The sequence below is a fragment of the Limanda limanda genome, chromosome 7, assembly GCF_963576545.1.
Source record: "Limanda limanda chromosome 7, fLimLim1.1, whole genome shotgun sequence".
NCBI lineage: Eukaryota > Metazoa > Chordata > Actinopteri > Pleuronectiformes > Pleuronectidae > Limanda > Limanda limanda.
This window is the reverse complement of record NC_083642.1, coordinates 24,304,277-24,330,348: the sequence shown is the minus strand read 5'-3', so window position 1 is coordinate 24,330,348 and position 26,072 is coordinate 24,304,277. Positions and strand designations below refer to the sequence as shown.

The following is a 26,072-nucleotide window of genomic DNA, read 5'->3' as shown; positions in this document are numbered from 1 at the left end:
AGTATATCATTCAAACTTGTGTTAACACAGTTGAACAGTAAGAAAAAAAATCCAACTTTTAAATCGGTGTAAAATACAGAAGCTGTTTGATCATAGGCCCCTTGGCAGTTTCAGAAAATAAACTACAATTAGCATCACCACAGACAAAACAAACAGCCAAACAGGTTGGTTCAGAATGGGCACTGTGCTAATATACTTCAGAACAGCAGAAAATGCAGGACCTCATGATATAAGACAGCCTGCAACCAGCTAATAGTTGGCTTTTTTTTCATAAAATCGGACATAATATTTAAGTCTTTATCCTAAACATTGTGTTTAAGTGGAATACAAAAAAAGGATTGTATCTGATATGAAAACTGAGTGTAGCAGTAATACTGCAGCTGATTCAAAATCAAAATGAGTACTCTCATCTACGTTCAATATTTCTCTTGTACATTAAAACCATGTTATCTCTGTTGTAAATGCTTTAACAGGGTCTTTGTTCTACCTGCTGTTTGTCACCTGCAGGAGGCTCGCTGTGTAGTCTGAGTGTGTTTCTGTCTTTAGTCGACAGCTTGTGTCTTCTCTGTTAATTGATGTGAAGCGAATACCTGTGCATGTGTGTGTGTGTGTGTGTGTGTGTGTGTGTGTGTCTGTGTGTGTGTGTGTGTGTGTGTGTGTGTGTGTGTGTGTGTGTGTGTGTGTGTGTGTGAGAGCTGGTTGTGTCTTTATTCTCTGCCAGGCGTCCCTGCCATCTGTGCTCAGGGAAATCAGACACACTGCTGTTTGCTTTGTGTGTAGCTGGTCCCTAATACTCCCTCTTCGCCCTCCCCTGATAAAGTCCATCCTCATTCACCTCCTTCCCATCACTCCTTTCTCCCAATCTGTCGCTTATCAGTGTTTCCTCCCCTGTCTCCTCTACGGTGACAGTTACTCTCCCGCGTCTGACGGAGAGCGATTAGTCATGAGTTTGGCAGAACGCTGCGTTTCACAGCACAGGGGGCAAAGAAGGACATGCAAAATATCCTGTCTGAATGGAGAGGAGAAAAGATAAGAACACTTGACTCTCAGTAATAAGGGTGATTACTGTAGCCTGTGGTGGTTGTGGATCTTGTCCAAACAACCATTGCCTTTGTCGTGCCTTCACCTTTAGTCCCACATGTTACGTCCTATATTCTGCATCTGCCAGTAGGTGTTTTCATTTTCACTGGTTTGTAATTTCTGTGCAAGTTATGGCTCACTCAGATAAATGTCATCATAAATGGAAATATATTTATGACATGACACGTCGATACCATTACTTGGCTTTCAAAATGTGTTCCTTGATCTTTCATTCTTCAAAATAAATCCCATTCTTGGTTCAAATAAATGTTCATCACATGCTATGTAAACTGGGGTCAGTCTCCCAGCACAAATACTAGTTCCTATCACAACTATAACACTAGCATCCTAAGTATTTAAATTCCCAAAACACCAGTTAAATTGTAACCCAAACATAATTTGGAGTGAATATGTTTTCTTGTATAAACTTTTGATAATGCAGTCATTATCTCATTGAAGCTTTGGCAGTGCCAGTTGTAAACCTGTCTGTTTGGAATGGGCTGTTTTTCTGAAACTCTAAAAGCGACTTGCTGCTGGACTCAATCCACAGAACCCCGAATTGCAGAATCAGTTGTCGTTGTTGTGATCGACAGTGTCACGTACATCGATGAGACCTAGTCCCTGCTGCTAGAGAGCAGTGCTCACTGTTTTTTAAAATATTATTAATATTGAAAATATCATCTGTGCAAATTTCACCGAATCCAACACTGTACTTTTTTCAGCCCTTAATGATACATTTGCCAATTGTGAAGCCAATAAGATAAATAGGCTTTAGACGTGTTTTCCACATTCAGGCTGGAATTAACAGGTGGATAAATTAGTTAAACTTTTCACCCTAACTATCTTATGACTTGAAAAAATTCAAAAAGCAAATGTCTTTACTAGTAAAGTGGTGTTCAAATAATTGATTTGATAATAGTAAGGCAAAGAATACACATGACCTTGATTCAACAAACAAGTCATTAATTAGCATGTGTTTGATGTGTAGATTTGAAGATTCTCATGAGCTGAAAAGTAATGTGAAAGCAATGTAGTAGTTCAGTTCAATTTCTAAAAAGCAGGGCAATATACTATTCACATAGTATAATATGATGCTTTTTACGTGTGGCGTTAGAGAACAAGGAGATATAGTACCAGGGCTGTGAGAGGATCACAGTAAAAATGCACTTACAGCAGGTGAACCGGAGGTAGAGATGGAAGAAAATTCACAGAGAGAAAGAATGAGTCACGATATAGGGAGAGAGAGAACAGGAAAAGAGGGATGATGGAGAGAGAAACGCAGCAGGACTGGCCGACATAGAGAAGGGGATGTCACATGGCTCCAGGGAGGTAGGACGAGAGACAGGCACGCAGTGAGAAAGAGCAAACGGGAGAGTGCGAGGGGGTGAGCCGGTCGTTTCTCTCATGAGTTTGCATGTCGGGGCGGCGAAGACGGTCCTGCCTCTTTCTCTGCTACGTCACAGCTGAGCAGCGCACAGGGAGCAGGACTACCCTGATGCTGACAGGAGGATAGAAACACACCAGCCTGGCAGGAGCTGGCTGCTGCATTCCGTCAGTGGACCTTTCAGATCACTTATTGCCGTTATGGAGCTCTTTCTGTTTTCCTCTTCACTTCACCCTGCCAGGAAGAGAGGGAGAGGCCGGAACGTCAAAGACATACAGGGATCACTCTGCTTCTAACTCCTTACAAGAGCTTTTGGACAATCCATCATCTTCTTGTCACTGTCAGTCATTTAGTTGTCACGGCAAGCACAAGGATACGACAGTGCCTTTACACTGTGGGCCAACTGTTTCCCACACTGGATCACACGGATTCACAGCTACATCCAAGCTGTGAATCCTCAGTTGAAAGGACTTTGAGCTACATGGATCCTCTTTAAGGTCAAAGACACTGGACTTCATCAAGACTTCTCTAACTATCCATGGTGTGGTTCGTGGACATCGAACTAACCTTTGGTTAAAGCTGAAAAGAAGCTGAGACTGAGTAGCCTACCAGTGCTTGGGAAGATCATTGCGACCTATGAATCACAACTGCTCTAAATGATTGTGTTCCCCAGTGATGTTGACAAATGGATACGTCATCACTGCTGACTCACCAATGGGCCAAAGATGCTACACACCGTTAACCCTCAACTTTGTGCTGAAGCCTTTAATTTGACTGATTTTGCCTGATCTGAAGAAATGGAAAATTTCAGGACAGTCTTCGACATGTTCGTATCTAGATTTTCTCTTCAGAGCATCTGACGATATGGCAGAATCTGATTATTTTTCGAGGTTTTCCACAGAAAGGTTAACATAGGCTGATTGGTTCCCTTGTTCATTTCTTTGTAATGGAGAGCTGAGCAACCACGCGTTCCCAAATTCTGTCCCACAGCTCTTCAAGAATGTCCTGCCTGCTTGAATAAATTGTCCTCCACCTGTTTTAAACCAAGAAAAAGAACACTGGATGTTTTCTTATTCAGCATTCACCCTGCTCCATTCTTAGGACAACAAATTTGGATATATACAGCATCAGAAGCTGATGTGTTTTGCCTCCACTCATCCTTTATGTTTGGATCACCATTACACTTACCATGGGATAACAACTCTATGTGATTAAGTAAGCCCTCATTCAACATGGTGGTGACTCGTCTGGAGCTGGAGCTGCGCTACCAGGGCAAAAAGTTGCGCGGCGTCACGTGGAAGTTGACTCGATCCGAACATGGTTTCCTGCCAGAGAGCTCCTGGTTGATCGCTGCTCAGGTCATGGTGCCGTACCTGGTGTCAGGGCTCGGAATGGTCTCCGCTGGCATCATTATGGATCTTATACAAGTAACGAAATCTAAGATATTTTGTGACACACTGATTGACAGGCCAATGAATGGCGTTGGCTATTATATAGCTGAAATACTTGATACTAGTGTCAGTTTGATATCCAAATTTAGTTACCAACACCAGCACAATATTTTATATGATAAGTTCTATAACATGTTGTAACTCATTTTCTGCCAATCTAATTTTTACAGTTTTTACATCCATTTAAAATTGTAAACTTTGTTTAACATCTGCACAAGGCTACTACAGTGGGATACATAAGGACAGATTGAGGTTATGGCAAATTAACTCTAGTTATGACATGGTTAGGGTTTGTAAAAATGGTTAAATATCCTGGTTCTTGTTAAAAGTCAATCGGTTAAGACTGATTCTCTTCCAAGAAGGTTGTCCTTGCTTTACTCTGCCAGTCCACCATCCTGAACTCAAACACCCTTGTTTTCTACTGTATTATGCATTACTAGTTCCACCACTGGGACTGAATGTTGCCCTTAATTGTGGGTTGAGGAGGACTCACCCAATATTTATGTCATTCCTGAGACGGTTGAACACAAATATACCTCCAGTAAGTTTGAATAAAATTGTCTAAAGTTGGCAACATTTTATTTGAGTCGGAAAGTGTCGAAGAATAAGTAACAATCTAAGGAAGCACTTTTTCCCCCAACTGCTAACTTCCAGTATCCCTGGAAGGATGGGCTGGAACTTGCTGACTTTTGGTGTAGGACAACAGATACAGAATTTAGAAATTATTGTGAAAAAGGATGAAAGAGGAAAGAGAGTGTTTTTCCTTTAAAACAAGCAGATAACACGAACGGGTGAATAGATGGACGTGTCAATGGAAGGATTGATCAACAAATGAATGAATGGAAATATTGAAAAAGATGCAATATATATATATAAGTTATAACATGCCAGCCTCTCCATTGATTGTGCTATTTCCTGTACAACATGTGCAGCCTTCTTTTACATCCGCCTTTCTGAGATTACCAAATCAGATTAGGATGCTGGAGAGAGAGGATGAAAGTGAACAGTTGATTTAATAAGTGATGGAGGATGAAAGCAGGACAGAGATATAGTGTAAAGACATTGATTCTGAAAGCAACGTCCACACTGTCCAATAGTTCCAGGAGTTCCTTCTTTAGTGTAGATATAAACTGTTGTGCAAACTGTTCTGATGATTATTATAACTAAGTGCACATGCTGAAGATATAGTAATGGTGTCTCTATAATTAATATCAGTAATAATAAGCATTGATTTTTCTCCTGAGATATTGTGTGTATTGCAGTGTTTTGGCTTCTAGCCCGTCCCAGCAGAGCAGCAGCAGCAGTGGTGTTATGGCAGAAGCAGGCCATGTCCCAAGATAGCCTCCCAATATGACAGGCGTCAGCTAGACATACCAGTCCTCAAAGTGAGAGTGTAGTGTATAAATAGACACACACAGACACACACACAGGGGCACAACGACTGAGGCACAAAACACACACTACTAATGAACTATTCCAATTTATCCTTCCATCCTGGACCTGCTAGTTGTCCTCTAAAGTCAGGAGACCGAAATTGTATCATTGGTCATGGAAATATTGCATTTATGTTTGTTTCTTGTATTAATATGAGTAAAGTTATAATCTCATTGCTCCGCACACATTTCACGTTTTCATCTGCCTCTTTTTTAATTTGTTAACACCTTACACCTCAGCCAAGTCAAAACTTGGATGTGAAATTTCAACTTTTTCAAGCATTTTCTCTTGAGTCATTTATTTTGCACAAAAATATCTAGACTCAACTCACCCATGAGCCCTGTTGAGCTGGTGATGTTGAGGCACAGGCCCAACCTCATTTCACCCCTTGGTCCTACCCCTACCCCTTGTTTGCCCCTTAAATGGAGTCACAAGGGGTAAGTCTACCCTTACGAAGTGGAACAGCCCTTCAAGAAGCTGTTACATCATCAAACCCCTAAACATCATTAGTTGTCGTTGATGTAAACAGATGCGACAAAACGTTTTGTCTGGGATGTCATTCTAATAATATTGTTGAGATCTTAAATAAACCAATGCTTTTGATTACAGGTACTAAAGGGACAATTTGTTATTAGAGTAACAGTTAAGTTCAGTGACCTTGCTGGTATACGCTGGTTAATTAAGTGCATCGTGTATCTTCAAGAGAAGTGAGTATTTGAAGTGTGGGTTTGTAAAATCTCTGTTTCGAGGGACACACTACCCCTACGCATGAACATGCAAAACAGGGGTTAAGGGCTGAGGGGTAGGGAGAAGTGCCTTACTGGGCCTTATAAAGATGGTCATCATGGCAGCCCCCATAAGTAAAGCCAAAGTGTCTCCACCTGGTGACTGGCTGCAGTAAAGGTTATAAACCCCACCTCCTCCATGTTAGTGTATGATACATGGACCAAACTGAAAAGTAAAAAAACTAATTCTCAAAGATGGTTTCTGTCATTTTATATCTTATCACACAGATGTATGTTCAAAGGATAAGTTTTCTGGTAAGTTTGGATTTATTAATTTATTAAAGATGGGGTCGAACATCTTGTTTGACAGCTCAGACGGACTCACAATTGGCCGAACTCTTGTTCCATCGATACATGCAGAGACTCTGGCTCAAAATGTGACCAGATGGTAGCGATCATATCTGCAATATTTTGACTATCCGTCTTAATATACAGACTATGTGTTGTTAATCTTGGTTTTTACTTCTCTGTGAAGGCAGTTTTACTCACTACAGACCTTTATATTTTCAGGTTCATAGGACGGCACATTTTCTGAAAAGACTATATTTGTCGTCTGTGCACAGACAGTTCGGCGAATAAGTCAAATAAATGCAAATCTTTCCTGCTTACTAAAGGCTATGAGGAAGAAAATACTATGATATTGAAGGTGTTCATTTTCTCTCCTTCGTGTCACTGATGAAACTAACGAACTCTCTCTGTTTCTATTTTTCTGCAACAAAACTTATTTTTTCCTTCCTCCACATCCGGCCTCTCATCTTTAATTCCCCACCTCCCTCTGCTCCACATCACTTTGCTCTTGGCAGCCATGTTGTTCTTTTATATGTGCATCTATTTAAAGATCTAAACCGTCCCGGACCTGCCAGCTAGAATTGTAGTCAGAGAATATGAGGCAGACTCTGTGAACTGTACGTCTTCTAAACCCAGTGAACCTGTGCATTATGGCGTGGCATCACACAATGCTCAGAGATGTGGAAACAGGAGAAAGTAGGCTACTGGGTTAGTCCAGAATATGTTATGTGCTTATTTAAATGTACCAGGAAGGGAGCAGCTTCATAGAGTTCATCAATGGTGGTTACGATGACACTGATGATTTTTAATATATAAATATTCCAGTATTAAGATGAGAGAAGGGAAGGAATTGTAATTCACTGAATGTGCTGTATGTTTGTGTGTTTTATGTGCGTATGTGTTGCAGCACTGGGAGGTGTTTAAGGTGATAACAGAGATTTTCATCCTGGTGCCGGCACTGGTCGGACTCAAAGGAAACCTGGAGATGACACTGGCTGCTCGACTCTCCACTGCTGTAAGAATAACCTAATAACTTAATTATTTCAGGTCCACATTCAATTTTATATATGTTTGAGAACTTTACGTCCAAAGACATAGAAGGAAATCTCACAATATCCTTACTAGGGCTGTCACTTTTTTCAAAAAATCAAGTTCAAACTAATTTGATTTGACACGCAGTCAGGTCAAATACATTCAAATATCTCCCCCACCCTCACACACACACACACACACACACACACACACACAAGTCAACTGAGGATGAACCAATGGTCCTCCGCTTGTCTGCGGTACCTCCTCCGCTGCCTCACTTTAGAGGAAAGTTAACAGGTGAGCTCACAGATTAATGCATTATATTAAAGTCAATAAACCGCCTCACCTATGTTCAGCACTTGGCTGTCTATAGTGTAGAACGCCAAACACGTCCCGACTGTCTGCTCTGGTAGGCACGCATTAGGTCAAGTTATCGCCCTCTGCTGGATCAGGAGGCAAACTACTTCAGGCGGTCTGATGAGCTTCTAGAATGAATATTTTGAAATTGAACGGGTCATTAGAGTTCGAATATGAAATGTTTCCGCTTCGTTCAAATAAATGTTCAAATATTAGATGGAAGGTGACAGTCCTAATCCTCAGTACTTAGTACTATTAATTTACCTACATACAATCTATCATGCACAATTGATACAGTATTTTTTCAACCTTCCATTAAGGGTGAAATATCATCACAAGGTATGTTTATGTAGCTGGGCATAAATATGTCCATCATGGTAACTACTTAACTCTAAATGGTTTCTTGCAGTAAGACTTGATAGAGTCATGTGTAATGTAACATGCAGAGTCATGTTGTCGTACTTGGGCTTTGGTAGATGGCACAGGAGTTGCTAAAGAAATGTTCAACAGAGACAGAATCACAAGCACAAACACTGTGTAAAAATAAACTCTGGTAACTCTCAATTTCATCAGCCCACATATTTCGGTTTGATTATTATTTATTACAATTATTTATTACACATGAAGTACCAGAAAAAAATCTAAAATTCCACACTAACATGTAATTGTCACAGTTTTTCAGTACTGTAATTTTGGAATTTATAGAATGAAATCAATTGAAAGTGCCTTTTTGAAATTGGTATCTCCATGTTTCCAGTCCAACACAGGACAACTGGACGACCCTGATAAACAATGGACCATGATGTGCAGCAATCTGGCACTAATACAGGTAACCACCTGTATGTATTTACAAAGCTTGATGTTTTTATTGTAAACTGATCATCTTTGAGTCCTGCACAAAAATCAGAAATAAATACTTTTGTGTGATTATTCATTATTTGAATGAGTTATATCAGATTAATCTATGATAATGAAGAAATGTTTATTACAGCCCTCTGTAGATGACACACTTGCGTATGTCAGACTCATTGATGTACTGCAGATGATTAATGTGTTCTGTCTCTTTTGATTTTGTGAAGGTTCAGGCCACAGTGGTGGGCTTCCTCGCTGCGGTGGCAGCCGTGTGCTTAGGGGCAATTTCTCGAGGTGGTATAGAAATAGACCAGGCAGCTGTTCTGTGTGCCAGCAGCATCACCACTGCATTCGTAGCTGCTCTCTCTCTAGGTCAGTGGCCAGGGGACATCTTTATTGTTTTTTCATACACTGTACAGGCATATTATACCTACCTGCAAAACACGCATACAACATTTTTAGAACACTCCCTTCCTCCACTTTACATTGACATTTCAGCTGTTCAATGTAAATAACCTTGAATTGTAAATGTGTCATGGCGAAAATGTTTTATATAATAAATGTAAATTTATAGAAAAATCTTCATAGAGACAGAAAGTAACAAAGGAAGTCAGATTGATAGGGATTGATCGTACATTAAGATAATAAATGCAGCTGGTTCAGATTTACTGAAAAGAAACAAACTACATATATACATCTTAATGTATAAAACAAGGTCATGTGACACTTAATAACATTTACTTTCATAGAAACTGTTAAAATTATCAAATTAAGGGGTATTGAGGATTTTATTGGAAATAAAGAGAAAGATTACCTTTAAAAACATAGACTATAATATGATATATGACTGTAAATGTAGATGACAACATTTGTATTTACAGAGCAGTTCTGTAATGTAAGAACTAAAAGTGTAAGTTTGGGTTGAACATTGAGCGTTGGGGTCAAATGACAAGGTCAAATACTCTGGATAATTCTTAGAATTTCTTACCAGTGAATAATACCAGCTAGCTAGTATCCAAAGTAGCTCCAATCAAACTGGGGTGAAAAAAGCTTCTCAATTCGAGAAAAACAGCCACTCTATGTGTTGTGATAGTCAGAATGTTTCATTCAGTGTGATGGTGTGGTGATTAGAGGGGCTGTACAGGCCAGTGTTTATTATTGGGGGGGTTACAACCACTCCACCCCTGCACTTTGTGAATGAGAGTTAAAAAAAACAGTTTGGCGTCTTTTCAAATTTAAACTCCAAAGCAGCTCAAACAATTGGTAAACGTCCTTTAAATGGATAAATAGAAAGTGTCACACTATCAAACAGTGTCTCCCGACATACAGACCCAGCAGGTTTTTAACTGTGCATGTATATATACATATACCCCTCCCATCATGTAATTACTGTGTTGTCTGTAATGTATCCCTACTGGTGTTAAACAGTCTGCGCACGTGTCCTAAATGTCCTGCGTCATCTCTCAGCTGGATTTTTCTAGCTTTCATCCCTTTCTTTTCATTTTTCATTTCTCTATCATTTCACCACTTCTTTGTCAATTAGTTTTCTGATGTACGATACATTTTTTATTCTGCTGAGTTCCTAATGCAGCTCGTTTTATCGCCTTTCCGTTTTGCAGCATTTGTCACACTGAGCATAATTTTAAATTGTTTTTATTGAAAAGAAAGAAAGAAAAACAAACACACTCCAGCTGAAAGCATTGTGTTGTCATGAATTAATGTTTTCTCCCATCAGATTTAGTCTTTCTATTTGAATCATTCCTTCAGTATTGGCAGTTGTGTTTATTTCTCTTTTGTCTTTTTTTCTGTTTTTGTCTTCTGACACCAACTCATCTGTGCCTGTCTTCACTTTGACTCACCTCCTTCTTTTACCCCCCAAACAACGTGTAGGCCTGGTGATGATTGGTGTGATCATCGGCTCCAGGAAGGTGGGGATCAACCCTGACAACGTGGCCACCCCCATTGCTGCCAGTCTGGGGGATTTGATCACCCTGTCCCTGCTGGCCGGGGTCAGCACAACGCTCTATAATCATATAGGTCAGTAGATAAAGTAACACTGGAAGCAGAAGCACGAGGGAGATGAACCAGATCTCAGATCTGATTTATGAGTCTGTGTCTCACTTTGTCTGTGCGGCTCTGCTTTGTTTGGCCATCAGTCAATTCAGTACTTCTACTACGACTTTTATATATATGATGACATTTTATGGGTTTCCTTCAACTTGGTAGATCTGGATTTGTTTTTCCCCATAAAAGAGACATTTTGTGTTCATCATGATGATAAATATAGAACACAAGGTGGCAGCAGAAGTCAGATTTGTCTTTGCAGACATCTCATCATGTGTGCCGGTGTGTGTGTGTGTGTGTAGATGTGTGTGTTTGTGTGTGTGTTTGTGTGTGTGTGCGTACTGTATTACAAAGTCTATGAATATGATGTGGTTTAATCTATATTCACAGTACTTCTGCGGAAGTGTGTTTGTTTATGTTTGTTTGTGTTTCTAGTCATATTCTGTTTTTATGAATTACTACAATAATCACTACATCTGTGGAACATATAGATTTTATTGAATGGATTTGAACACAATGTGATACAGTCGTGCTATAACATCAGAGTTGATAATGTTAATGTATTACTGAGGTCACAGTTAATTGTTAGTGGACCATATCACATAAAGAGGTCTTTCTAAGTTTCTGTCCTCTATACACACATGAGGGGTTTGTAGTTCAGCACAGCACCATCACTATCTATGACCTTTGTGCTTACACATATAATACATAAATCCTCATCCTTATCCTATCTATCTAGTATAGATGCTCTCTCTTTGATGACCACAGACAAGATAATGCACAGGAGTATGTGTCCTCAACACCCTCCATGTGTTCCTGCAGATATATGGTACCTGTCTCCTCTGGTGTGTCTGCTCTTCTTGGCTCTGATCCCCCTGTGGGTGGTGGTGGCTCGACAGAGCCCTCAGATCAGGGAGGTTCTCCGCTCAGGCTGGCAGCCTGTTATAGTGGCCATGTCCATCAGCAGGTACAGACAGTATCATCACACACTCTCTCACAACTTTGTTCATGAATTGTTGATTATCACATTCATTTATTAAGTAGAATTTGATACTGACGTTGGCGGTTGATGATTTATAATAATGCTGAAAAAATGTGAAACTGTTAGACTTGTCAGACAGACAGAATTATTTTCGCTATTATTTTGGCAACTATTGTTTGTAATTAACTATTAACATACCTTCATCCCATGGTAAATTCTCTTTTAAACATTAATTTATTGTAATGTTAATTTGTGGTACTAATAAGTACACTTATTGGATTCCTCTGTGTCAGTGTTCATGTACAAAAAGAGACTTATACGTAAATGCTCTGTTGTTTAAACATTTGATTTGTAATGAAAATGAGCTCTTTTCATTTCATACTGTATTTATAGCATACATTCACCCCTTTTTGTATTTTTATTTCTGTCATACTTACATTTGTCCAATTCTCTACTTGATTCTTATATACAATCTGTATTGAAGATTTTGTATGTTAGTATTTTATTTTGTTATATTTTGGGTGCGGTTTTCATATAAGCTATTTCTGATTTCCTCCTACATCCCACACATTTGTTTACATTTCATTAATGTATTTTGATGTCTCTGCACCGGGGACATGTTTTCAGGTTGAGCATCAGTCTGTCCTTCCTTCTCTCGTGAACCAGATATCTCATGGGAGGGAATTTCTTCAAATTCCCTACAAACATTCACTTGGCCATGACTGTGTGTGTGGCTCTGATTACCTCTGTGTTTGTGACTTCCAGTTTTGGAGGCCTTATACTGGACAAGACAGTGAATGATCCCAACTTTAAGGGCATGGCTGTCTTTACACCTGTCATCAACGGTAAGCTGATTGGTCCATAAAGTTAAGTGGTTTAATGAGAGTCTCATCCGCAGTGTTTGACAGTACACACACATTCACATGCTCCTCGCACACGTCAGAATGTTAAAGATTCAGGAATGAGCCCCTTGAGCCCAAAGTGAATCCGAAAAAACACACATCACTGTCTATGGGAGGTTCATAAAGAGCATGGTAAGAGATGCCATCACTATTGCATTGATAATGACATTGTATTGATCTGAAAACAGAATTACTGAGGTTTAAATATGGGAGAGGCAGAAGCAGCAAATAGGACCAATGTAGAGAGAAATGTGCAGTTTGGATGGTAAATCAATAAACAGAGAATATAACACATGGATTTCAGTCAGACACACTAGATCATATGGTCAAACTCTATCCTGTCTGTTCTTTTATTATACAGTTATATTTTTCTCTAAATGATGAATAATCAGCTGCTTTTAGATGACAGAGCCTTCTTTTAAGATTAATGTGCCAGATTAACTGGGATTACCCCAGTTTGGTGAAGCCCTGTAATCTAGTGTGTCAGGACTCTTGCTTTAATTTGTGGGTGTTGCAGTATGGAGCTCACCTCCTTATATTACATTTTTAAGAAGTACACAACTTTGCAAGGTTTATTTTCTTATTAAAGGAAAATCTGAGTAGATTGAAATAGCCATTTATGAACTGAACTAAAACCAGTGGCTGTCTGGGAGGTAGGACGTGTGTCTAAAATCCTCTGTGATTCTTTGGAAAATGTTTGTCTCTAATATTAAAGTCTGCATGATTTATAGTCGATAGAGTCAAATGTGCAGAGCCGCCAAAGGTTTTCAGTGAGGCTTTGAAACCACTGGAACATTAAGAGAAGCAACAGCTATTCCAGATGCACCAAGGTCGACCTGTGGAGCACCAAACCATTTTCACGATTCACTGTGAAGTTACACTTTTGCAAGTTTATTAAATGTAGTTTACCGAAGTGTCTATTAAAAATCACCTGGCTCAGGGGGTAAAGAGGGTTGTCCTCTTATGTGTCGTGCAACATGGAAGTTACTCTACCATTTGCTACCATTTTCAACAAAAACAAAAAAATGTATAACACAGACCGAGAGAGGTGAGAAGAGACCTTTTTGAGCAGTTTGAGTTCATCATGAAGGGACATTCAATGCTCTGCTGAATTGTTAATGCCCTCATGCATATTGATGGTTACCAACGAAAAAAGTGTCATATTTATTTCATTTAAGATCCACAGATTATGAAGTTAGGGATAGTAAGAGAGGAGGAGGAAACAGAGACTCTGTAAACTCTCCCATTTACAAGTTTAACTTTACTGTTTGGATTTGTATGCAGCTCTCTTCTCCATGAGAACGTCCACATCAGCTTTATAAATCAGAGAATGGATTATACTTGGACCTAAGGCTGTGTCAGAGTGATGTAAGATAGGCTCAGACATAGAGAAATGGAAGGAACAGCAGCAGCCTTCACAATGAATGGTTATGTGATGAGCTGACGCACGCAGGGATTGAAACGATTGAAACCACTAATGGTGCACATCAAGTACCCAGGCACAGCTGACAGGGCCTTTAATAATCATCAACTCATTTAGTCTCTTCCTTTCTGACTCCTGTCTCTCAATCTCTCTCTCGCTCTCTCTTTCTCTCTTTCTCTCTTTCTCTCTTTCTCTCTTTCTCTCTTTCTCTCTTTCTCTCTGGGAAATTCTGAACTCACCAATCTGGTTTGAATTTCCCGTTTTCCCTCGCCGTCTCGCATATAAACCATTATTATGTTTTACCCCAGTTTTTTCCATCTCACAAAAGAACATCTGTGCCCCCGTTTTTTTTGGTGGGTAAGTAACTTGGAAAGGTGTTTGATGTAACTGAATTAGGCGCAGATACGTTGTCAGTTGGGTTGCAAAATTCCGGGAATATTCAAAGTTGGAAACTTTCCATGGGAATTAACGGGAATATACGGGAAATAACAGGAATATACGGGAATTAACGGGAATTAACAGGAATAAACTGGAAATTTGTGGGTAATTTATACTAACTGTATTTACCTTGTCATATACAGACATAAATATAAACATTTTGTTTTGTCATAGGGTGATTTGAGCCCTGAGGAAACTTTGGGCACTTTCCTCACTCTTGAAGAAAAGGACAGAATCCAGTTGCTTGCGGGCACTTTTCACAGAGCAGTCGGGTGGTGATAAGGTTTTGAGATCCCAGGTTCGTTCCTCAATGTGCACACTGAAAAGTCCAGAACCATCTGGTCTCCCTTTCACTTTGAAAGCTCCAGGTTTTGTCAACAGGATACAGTCACATCCACGGAAATGTCAGAAACTATAGATAGAGTGGCTGCAAGTCAAGCTAGGGAGAATTACTCAATACCACCACAAGAGGGCGTTCATTGAAAATGAATGCAAACAGGCAACATCAGATCATTTGTGAGGCACAGTGCTGTTTTGGAATCAGATGTATAGAGATAACACGTACAAGTCTATGTTTAGATTTGAGAGTTGAAGCACTGCATGACTTACTTGCCCCGACAGAACACCACTGATAAAATCGTACATCTCTGACGTTCGAACCTGGTGAACCTGGTTGGTTGAATTGAAGATTGTGACATGTGGGAAAGATTTAAAGATCAGAACCGACAGACAGATAAGACATCATGATGCAGAGTCAGTCAGAAACCAGCTGTCTACCAGAGTCTTAAGAGGATATGTTCTGCTAGAGTCATATTTCAGCATCATATCCATATGGTCACATGTGGTTCACCCTCTTTCTATAGGGACGTGTTGCTGCTCTTGTTTCTATTGGTCTTTTACTTACTGTGACTTCACCGGCCAGGTTTTAGCCAATGATGTTTATTAAGATAGACTTGTTATGGCTCTTAATAAACCCTGGCCTGGCCAAGCTTGTGTCATTCCTTGGCTTCATAAGAGTGCAGGCGATGATATAAGAGGTTTAAAGCGTGTTTACTGCCACATGTTTGAAATAAATCTGTTGTAATTGGTTATGTATTGTTATTATATACCACAAAATTAATATCAGCTTTTGATATGAATGTAAAAACCATGCTATATAAGCCTTGGTCACATTTTGACAGAATTCATGTTATGGTCTGTATTTATATACAGATTAGGGGTAATTTATGGTTCAGTATCTTGCCCAAGGACACTTTCAGTAGGGAGATTGCTGAAGACTGGGATCGAGCCACCGCCCTTCTGGTTAGAGGATACCCGCTCTATCCCCTCAGCCACAGGCGCACCCCAAACAACCACAGATTAAATGTTCTCTGAATTGTATTGCAACATCATTCATGTTCTCATTGATTTACTCACCGTCTGTTTGTCCGTTGTGTTTTTTCCTCCCTGTGTGCAGGGGTGGGTGGTAACTTGGTGGCCATCCAGGCCAGTAGGATCTCAACCTACTTGCACTTCTGGAGCATCCCTGGGGTGCTGCCCTATAAGATGAGGCAGCACTGGCCCAATCCCTGCATCACCTTCTTCTCTTCAGGTAACACTGCCATAACAGACAGGCAATCACCAGTAATAAGTAAAAATTTTACTTCAAAATGATCTGCTCCTGCTGCATAATGTATTGATAACATATACATAATGATATGATGGGTAACAATTAAGCTGCTTTCAGACCAGCACTGAACTCCAGATAGTCTCCTGATATTCTCTGGAGGGGCTGCATGTGAGAACACAAATGTCCGAGTGAGAAGCTGCAGAGTTTCTCTAGAGTTTATCTTGCCAGCCACCTATTAAGAACTCTTGATAATGTCTGAGTGAGCCCTTGTGAGAACACAGCAGAAGATTCTCTGCAGGATTCACCATTGATTGTGTTTCGAAAACACGGCAGACACAAACAAAATAATAATAAAAAGATGACAAATATCCCAAGATGAAAAAGAGGTGCCAAACCTGTCATGGCGCCGTTGAAGATGTCAAGAGAGCTTTTGATGATAATGGCTGACGATGTTCCACCTCTCACCTGAACGCTCCGGAGATTTTCGTGTTGTTGTGAACACATCTAACCTGAGAATCTCCTGCTGCTTATTTATGTGTGACAGGCAAACTAGAAAGTGGCTCTAATGATGTGCCTTTAACTTGTTCTTCTGATTCCTTATGGCCAAAAAATCTGATCAGATTATATTACAGTAATTAGTTTAGAGAACACATAATGAACCACGATTTAGTCATCCCTCTACGATAATGTATGAATTCCTCTGCTGGAGTCTAAACACTGGTGAGCAGTGGGTAACAGGATTTGACGCGCATCCTGAGGATCAGGGCTGGACTGGGAGAACAAAACGGCCCGGGCATTTTTTGGCTCAGACCGGCCCACATAATTAGCCGAGCACATCTGCCATTAAATTGACGTAACTTATCTTCGTCTTAAAGTAGCTCATATTAAAAGTACTTAAGTATCAAAAGTATCTGGTGTTGAAATGTACTTAAGTATCAAAAGTACAAGAACTAAAATTAAAAATGCAAAGTGCTTTTTATAGTAGGTCTATACAGACACAAAACAACCCAAAATGTTTCTCCTCAAGATTTATCTCAACTGACTGAAAAATTACAACAACAATATGAATATAATGTATATAATGTATAATTTTACCAATTTTGAACCCTAGATGCTGAGGTTCAAATAGTAATGGACCAGTGCATCTGAACTTCTAATTAACTATAAACAAGTGCCTCTTGTGTCTGCCCAAGAACATTAATAAACCGCAGTATAACCACTATACTATAGGCACACAAAATAAGACACTATCTCTTATCCTATTCTAGAGGACGTAAAAGTCGTAACAAGATTTCTGAAGGTGAACCTGCGGAGGGATAGACCAACCTCTCGCGCTGCACCCCCCCCCCCAACGGCAAACACGCCACCGGACTTGCACATCTCAGGAGGGAGGGGGCAGCGAGTGAGAGAGAGAGAGAGAGAGAGAGAGAGAGAGAGAGAGAGAGAGAGAGAGAGAGAGAGAGAGAGAGAGAGAGAGAGAGAGAGAGAGAGAGAGAGAGAGAGAGAGAGAGAGAGAGAGAGAGAGAGAGAGAGAGAGAGAGAGAGAGAGAGAGAGAGAGAGAGAGAGAGAGAGAGAGCGCGCCGTGGGTAGAGCCGCTGCTCAAGTAACGAGCCAGTTTTGAGAATGTATTGAAAATTGAAAATGCGCGCTCACATGTCTGCCTCCACTCGCTCATCATTGTCGAGTCCTCCTCGCTCGTCTCCCGGCGCACCTGCTGCTGCTGGGCTGGTGAACCCGGCACCACATAGGTCCGTCAGTTTGGCACATTTAGCAGCCTCCACCTCCAGAGACTTCAGCTTTTTTTCCCGATGCTTCTCAGCGCCACCCGGGCGTTTTTTTACTCTTATTATCCATTAAGTTAAGTTTCTGTCTCAGCAGCAGCCAGTCCCGCGACTCCCCCCGCCAATGCCATGAGGTCCCGCCTCACCCGCCCCCGGTTTGTGTTGTGATTGACAGCACTGTCAGGGCTCTCTGAGCCTGTCAGCCCATGATTGATTGACAATGACAAACAATAGACCAATAATATGTGTGGATGCTGGCAACACACTGCTAGCCCTCTGTAGCCAATTGGCCGGCCCAATTGGAGGGAATTTAGAGAGGAAGAAGAGAAAAAAAAAAAAACAACAACATAGCGGACCAGACCGGCCCACATTGGGTCAACGGCCCACCGGGATTATGCCCGGTATGCCAGATGGCCAGTCCACCCCTGCTGAGGATCATGTTACACAGGAACAATGGAACATCAAAATCCATCCAGATGGAGCTGAGCAAGGGAATAAAGGGACGCATAAAGGGATCATGTAACCTAAATAAATGAACCATCTTCTCTTCTCTGTGACTCCCAGGGGTGAACTCCAAGTCAGGCCGCGTGCTTCTGATGCTGGTCGTCCCCGGTCACATGGTCTTCCTCTACGCCATCTCTCTGCTGCAGGGAGACGAAGCGCCGATCTCTGTAGCCTTCACCATCTGCTACCTCTGCGCTGCTCTGCTCCAGGTAAGCTGACTGATTTTCTGGGCCCTGGGCTGTTTCTCATGAACTCATTGGCCCTGAGGTTTCACACCGCCCTCTGATACAAACTGTGGAAACCAGTCATCAGAGCGTACATTATAAGACTTTGCACAGTCTGATACAAACTGCCCGCTGCCACTTGTGACCTAACTGTGAAATGACCTGTGCCAGATGTTGGTGTTTCAGCAGCTCAGTGAGATGGAGATCCGTTTCTGGACAGAACCAAACGTGCACTGCACTCAGGCCACACTCACCTTTCTGACCTCCGCAATATAACATTATCTCAGCTGCTTAATGTTGGTGACACAAACATACAGAGTTAGCTCAGATGTTGTGTTGTGTGGTATCCAGTCAGTCACACAAATACAACTCAGATTTCTTATTTGTAGAGAAGTTGACTCAGTGCTTGAATGATTTCACTGCTTGGAAGATTCATAGGAAGCTGCTACTGAGATCACCGGTCTGGATGGTGTAATAACATAACACCCCTGAAACATTACAAAGGTGCAGATAGAAATACACAATTTGAGGTACACTAGTGAGAGGGTTTTATTATGCAGTGTGCTTGTGACAGCCAGTGGCCAGAGGCATTCTTTTTTGTGGTTGTCTGTCCACACGTACATCTGTCCGCTTCCTTCTCGTGAACAAGAACACCTTGATGGAATTTCCACAAATTTAGTACAAACATTCACTTGGAGGACCTGATCAAAATGTTGTGGTCAAAGTTACTTTTACCTCTGAAAACACATGCATTGCCCTGTGAATGTAATGATCCTTCAAGGGAATTCTTTTTTATATTCGGCACACATGTTCACTTGGAATCACTGATTAACTTTTTTGTGGTCAAAGGGTGAAGCACTACATCACTAAACATGTTTTTGGCCTCTTGAATGTGATTTCTCAAGAATGCTTTGAGGGAATTTATTCCACTTTTTAACCCGTTGTCACTTAGAATCAAAGATGAACTGATTAGATTTCAGTGGTAAAAGGTAAATTTATGTCCACGTAAACTGCACTGGTTGGCGGGCGGCTACAGCTACAGTGCTGTAATTCAAGATTGATACTATTTCAATTTGTCCATTACCTTCAATATCCAGTCAAAATGTTTATCCATTCCAGTTGAACCTTTTTTTGAAAACACGTTTGAACACTGTTTTACTAACAGTGGAATATTTATTTTGCAATGTTTCGATACTACACCTTTATCAGGCAAATTGTATCTGATACAAAGAGAAAGAGAAGCCATCTTGACTTTTCTGTATTGAACAACCTATTTTTACCATGATCCATTACTTGACTAACTATTTCCTTTTATCTGTTTTTTACACACTCCCAGTTATGTGGTGTGATGCTGTTGTCACTGAATCAGGTTGATGGGAAATACTGTTAAATAGGCTGATTGTAGCTCAGAGCTGATAATTTGTCACTAGGCTACTGACTAGCATCAGTCCTATTTGTTTTTCTTAACATACTGTAAATATGCAATGTTGATTTTTCATTAAATGAATCAGAATTTGTTTTTTTTCCCCCTCAAATTAGTTGAAATTCTCATTATTTTGGAATGCACAATTACATGACAGCCACACAAGTTCATGCTCAGTGCTTATGTATATGCTGGAGCTTGCTGCTTCCACTTTCATCCTCCGTTTCTCCTCTTTTTCAGGTGGCCATCCTTCTTTACTTTGCTGACCTCATAGTCCGGTTCATGTGGAGGAGGAGTCTGGACCCTGACAACTTCTCCATCCCATACCTGACCGCCCTGGGGGACCTGCTGGGCACCGGCTTCCTGGCCCTGTGCTTCCGCTGCGTCTCCTGGACTCAGAGCCTGGGCCTATGAATTTTCACTCCTTTACCTTGAACTCTTAGCCAGCCACTGTCATGTTGCACCAAATATTGTTAGCACAAAGATGCTTTTGATTGGACGGTAAAGCATTTTTTGATCACTGGGCCATTTCATACCAAGCGATTTCTCCTTGTCACAAATTCAAACCCTTACACTGGTTGAGAGACAGCACATGTGACACCCACCCATTGACACCCATCGTCTGGGTGAATAGGGTTTGCTCCCTACATGTCTCGATTTTTTTTATTGGAGTGCAAACGAGAAGTTTAAGTTCTCTGTCCTGCAGTTCATCTACTACAGTATGTTGAACTTAGTTAAAAATCATTCCTCTTTATTCATCCGTCTTTTAATTTTGCTGCACTAAAAAGATTTGAGTTTGGTGGCTCTGTGCTCATAGCTCACCTGTTCTGAAATATGTACCAACTTTGACATCACAGCAGCAGGGCGTAATGACAAAATATATGTGTTGGCCTGTAGATTTATTTCAAATGGCCTGCACTGTGAAAAAGTGGTGACGTTGTGGAGATTAGTTGGAACTTGTATGGAACTAAAGCAGTCCACATTTAGATGGGCTGTACTATGCCTTAAGGTCAGAGATTGATGTATGAAGTAGAATTTTCATGCACGTATGAGAGATGTTGTGTTCATGCACAAAATCCCTCATTTTCCTAAGTTTTCCCTTCAATGCTTTTTGAGATGCTGCTGTAACAGACGGATGGCATGATGTAGTTTCAGGGCCAAAGCCAAATGGCCTGGCTGCACAGTGGAAACAGTGTAATTAGGAGGATGATTATTAACTAGGTGCGGTTTGAGTGGAATGGATTCACATCTTTCCCTGCAGTTTCATGCACACGGTTTGTCAGAGAAACCATTGCATCAGTTTTTGTTGATTTTCTGTGAACTGAGATGATGAGATATACAAAACTAACCATACAGACTGTTTTAGTCTGGGGCATACACCAGCAAGTTTTTGACGTCTATAGCTTATGTGGTTGTGACTAGAAATGCTGTTCCGATGGTACTTACTAGTGCAATAAAATCTAAATCCAGTTGTTTGACATTTTGGAAAAATCCATGTATCTGTTTTCTTGCTAGATGAGGAGAATGAAAATGTCTAATGGCTGTACACTAAATATGGTGTTACAGCCAGCAATTAAATAATGTAGCTTAGCACAAAGGTTTGTGTTTGAGTCGTCAAAACACTTTTGGAGTTTCAGGGGTAAACAGTGTAGCTGATTAGTGACCAATCTTCAGACGTAATTAAACAACAGAAAAAAACACAACTCCATACTGCTTGTGTGGTGTCATCCAAGTGTCGGCAAGCCCTGAATTTCATATTTGACTCGAAACAAGGTCATTACCATCGTTTTTAAGTCTAAAATTCCACCAGAAGTGGCTAAGCTTGCGGACATCAGCATTTCTGAAGGTCCCTGAATGCACCTAATCTAAATATATCAGGACTTTTAGGCTAAAAACAGGATCTTAATGACCTTGTTTCGAGTTGAATATGAATTTCAGGGCTTGCCGACACTTGGATGACACGAAGGACTCACCATTGACTTCAATGTCATTGGATCTTGCTCAAACAAAGTTTACCACTGAGACTACAGGAGTGTTTAGTGGACTCAAACACTTTACCCGCCCCCAGCCCCCATCGGCATAGTGGTGAGTAGATAATGGGAGAATTTCGATTTTGGGATGAGCTGTATCTTTAAGTTAAAAAATTGACATGCATCTTGTTGCTGTAAAAGCAACATTTGGATGATTTATTGGCCTGTATCTTTGATTTAGGATAAAGCAAGGACATATAACATGTTAACTAATAAGCATTCCACTCTCCAAGGATGAGTGTTCGCTTGTGTCAGTGTCTCGTCTTATTCTCGGCAAGAAATCAAATAAGTATGTCAAACTCTTTCTTGAAGGTTTGAAACAGGATCTGTGCGTTGTCGAAATCCCTTAGTAAAGCCATATTATTTTTCCCTTAAACAAAGTCCCAGCTTGCTCTTAATTCTTTCACTGTGCAGAATCCAGTTTCACAGCAAAGTCACCAAAACACCAAATAATCACAAGTTGAAGAAAGTTTGTTTTGTGTCCCTATTTCTCACTGAAAGGCCTCACGACCTCCAGAATGTCTATTTTGCAGATGATATGTTGCTTTCAGTTTGCACATAGAGTAGATATATGTATAATAACGCCATTAAACTGGCACATGCAAATAATACCAGTAATACTTATAAGCAATGAGTTTGTTTCTCAGATTGTACATCATAATAGATCATAAAAATATAATGGCTAAAAACTTTTCCAATGCACCCCCCAAAAAATGTGTCCACACCTGCCAGTGTTTATATAGCAATCTCAATACTCAACAAATATTTTGCAGTATTTTATTTATAGTGAATTGTGTATTTGTATTTGTTTTCATCAGCCCAGGTTTATGTGTTTAGATCAACTGTCTAGCTGCTGAGGAACTTGGGTATTTCCTCACTTCCTGCCTTACTGCTCATCATGAACCATAAAACCTCATCAGTGCTGCAGTGAGTGCAGACGTGCACATGTTACTCTCAAGGGTGTTCAGACAGACAGGAAAGTGAATTTTGACCTAGATTTGACCACTGAAAAGAGTGGTGTCTAAATATTGCCTCACATTTTGTTTTCCACATTTAAAATTAACACGTCATTTTTAAGTATCCTGATAGTCATAAATACACAAAAGATTACCATTACAGCAAAAACCTTACTATTTAGGAACCAGTACTGTAAGTCTGAAGTACACATCTCCATCCTGCTATGGTACTAGCATATTTGCATTTCATTTAAAACATACAATATCTGTAAATAACAGAAATACAAAAGTGAAAATGCACTTATTAAGTCACATGGAACCTTTTTGCTGTAATTTTAGAGACAAACCTCATAAACGCTGAAATCCGTTTCTCGTCAATGACTGTATATGTATGTAAGGTATTTCAGTCGGAATATTGCTTTGCTAAAAGCTTTTATAATGACACTGTTACACAGTACTTTCTACACTAGAACTACGTACTAATTGAATCATAGTTTATTTCACTTGAGCTTCCTGAATAAGATTAATATGTTAACTGTGATAATTAGACGTGTACCAGAATATACAGTAAGTGTGTCTTAATCAGTGTGACTGAATGAAGTAACTTGAAATCTATAGATAATGAATGTAATATTTATTTAAATACATCATTGGATTTATTTCCATTGTTGTGTTGGGTCAAATTTGATAGATTCTAGGCCTCAGGACAAACAGTAGCTTAATGGTTTCTGAAGTTAAGCTTATATCATATACATGGAATAATGTTGTTATGGAGATAGTAAAAGGTTAAAGAAATAGCTAATTGTTTGGGAAATACATGTATTTGTTTATTGCCTAGGAGAGACGAATGCCTGAGAGCCAAAAGGAAACCACAACTTCAGGTTCTGCTCCATTAGTAAAGAAAATCCATTGACATCAAATGAAGCAAATAACTACATTTTCAGATTTGGAATAGCCTTTCTACACATATACTTGACATGTGGTTCCTACTATATACGCCATACTATAGGCTACGCCATGCGCCAGAAGCATGAGACCACTGTGGTTGTGAGCTGTGTGGTTTGCTCAACCATTTCTGTAATAACAGCAACACATATGGACGGGACAGTTTAGGAGTTTTGATGTGAATGTAACCCCATGAACATCTCATCATGGAACAGAGGGTAGCCCAGACATTTTGGTTTTCTACACCATTGTACCAATGTGCAATTAGCTGAGAACATTCCAATCTAAGAAAAATCTAGTTTAGCTTAGCCTGATTCTGGGAGTGGAGTTTAGATACGTAAGCCTAGACTGGAAACAGTCTAAGCTAAAGCTGAGTTTAGACTACGCCTAGATTGGACATTTTAAAAAGAGAGAACACAGGCCATGTTTTGTTTTCCACATTTCATGGTGTAACTTGGTTGTTGTAATACACAGTCACTGGAGAAAAGCTCCAGCATGGAACTCGTGTAAAACTACAATCTAAAACATTTCAACCAAAAAGATAAATAGTACTTTATGGTAAAACGTTTTTTTTACTTTGGAAATGTTTCCCCCTTCAGTTTGGTGGTCAACTAAGTAAAGTTATCTAAACCAACTGCCCACTGGCTGAAGACACATACGAGTTCTTTCTGGTCACTGTAGATGAGTCATGCATGTCGCATTTTACGTATCCCAAAATGTTTCTTTAAAATATGAGGTTTATCATCTAGCCCAGTCAGTCAGTACATCTAAGAGTGTGATGGCTAATTGCAAACTTGCGCTTTTGTCGTAATAGTTGCCTTGAAAACAAAATTAATGTCAACTGTCTTACCTGAAATCTCATCATCTACAACGTCAATGTTAAAACTTAGTAGCTTCAGTCCTTTGTCTTTAGGTCAATCTTTGTACTGTTCCTCAGTGTTGACACTGCCACATGATGACTGAAGGGGCGTTTAAAAAGTATTTATTTTCTAAAATCGCTGTGTTCACTGTCACCAGAGCTTCCACAGCTACAGTCAGCTGTACTGTCTTTATGTGAATCTGTGTAAAGATCAGGAGTGGAGTCAAAAACATGTTGGTGTTTGGTGAGTGTTTCTGTGACTTTGTTGCTACGATTAATTATATTTTAATAAAAACCAACAGTGTTACGAAATCTGTCTTCCTGTGGCAACATCACTTGGATCAGCCAAAACACAAGTTAGACACAGCCACGTTTCTTTAAATCCCTGCAGGCAAAGAGGTGCAACAAGAGCAATAAGTAAAAAGTAATTCAATGTGCACCTTGGACTCAAATATGATGGAAACATAGTTATTATATTTGTTTTGTTTTCATTTCAGAAAGGCCACACTCTCAGTATTGCTCCACATTTATCTGCAGCTGTTTATGTATTATCAGTGTCTTTTAAGTCTTTAAGAACAAGAATTGCTTTATTGATGATCGATACACAAGTCTTACACCTCAGCCACATTTTTTGCAACTACTGAGGTTTTGTACAATATTCTAGTGTTTTCACAGATTTGTATGCCCAAATGTGGGTGCAAATCAAAATCCATCAATTGATCATAATTACTTTTTTCATGGATTATTCCTTATTGTATGAACATATACACTGTCAGATTAATAAGATATCATACTCACACTCAAAATAAAAATAATAATGATGAATTGGAGATCTCTTAAATTTTGTGATTGTATCACAACTATGCTACACTACACAAGAAAAAGAGTTTGAAAAAAATATTTTATGCAACATGGCTCTTGGAATGCATGGATTTGGTTCTCTTAGGATGATTCATTAGTCCAATGCTGCAGGCTGCAGCCATAAGTAGGGTGTTTATCTTAGTCCACTATAAGTCAATGAGAAGCTTCCTCCATCAGTAGCAAAGGAAGTACACTGTTCAGGAGAGAATATCTTACATCTTATCTTATAATGAGAAACGATAAAAGACCACAGACGCTTGGTGCTGCTGTTCAGAGATTGTATTTGTTGAGACTTCAAGGTTTACCAGCCAGTCAATCACCAGATCAGCAAGTGCACTTCGGTTAACACATTCACAGTTTCATGGCACAAGTAATGGGTGTGTTAAACAATGACTCACCGAGTCACT

General features: G+C 40.0%; 1 protein-coding gene across 1 annotated transcript; it reads left to right on the top strand.

The window, feature by feature from the left end:
• Nucleotides 1-3,696: 3,696 nt before the first annotated feature.
• Nucleotides 3,697-20,664, top strand: LOC133005364 (solute carrier family 41 member 3). The gene is made up of 10 exons (XM_061075027.1): nt 3,697-3,891; nt 7,330-7,437; nt 8,569-8,640; nt 8,891-9,035; nt 10,554-10,700; nt 11,550-11,694; nt 12,475-12,554; nt 15,929-16,063; nt 18,428-18,576; nt 20,255-20,664. The coding sequence occupies exons 1-10, from the start codon at nt 3,697-3,699 to the stop codon at nt 20,426-20,428; spliced, it is 1,350 nt and encodes a 449-aa protein (XP_060931010.1). The 3' UTR covers nt 20,429-20,664.
• Nucleotides 20,665-26,072: the final 5,408 nt, after the last annotated feature.

Coding starts and splice junctions, on each gene's coding strand:
- LOC133005364 (XM_061075027.1), top strand. CDS start 3,697: ATGGTGGTGACTCGTCTGGAGCTGGAGCTGCGCTACCAGGGCAAAAAG. Junction 8,641..8,890: donor GCAATCTGGCACTAATACAG/GTAACCACCTGT, acceptor GATTTTGTGAAG/GTTCAGGCCACAGTGGTGGG. Junction 12,555..15,928: donor CTTTACACCTGTCATCAACG/GTAAGCTGATTG, acceptor CCCTGTGTGCAG/GGGTGGGTGGTAACTTGGTG.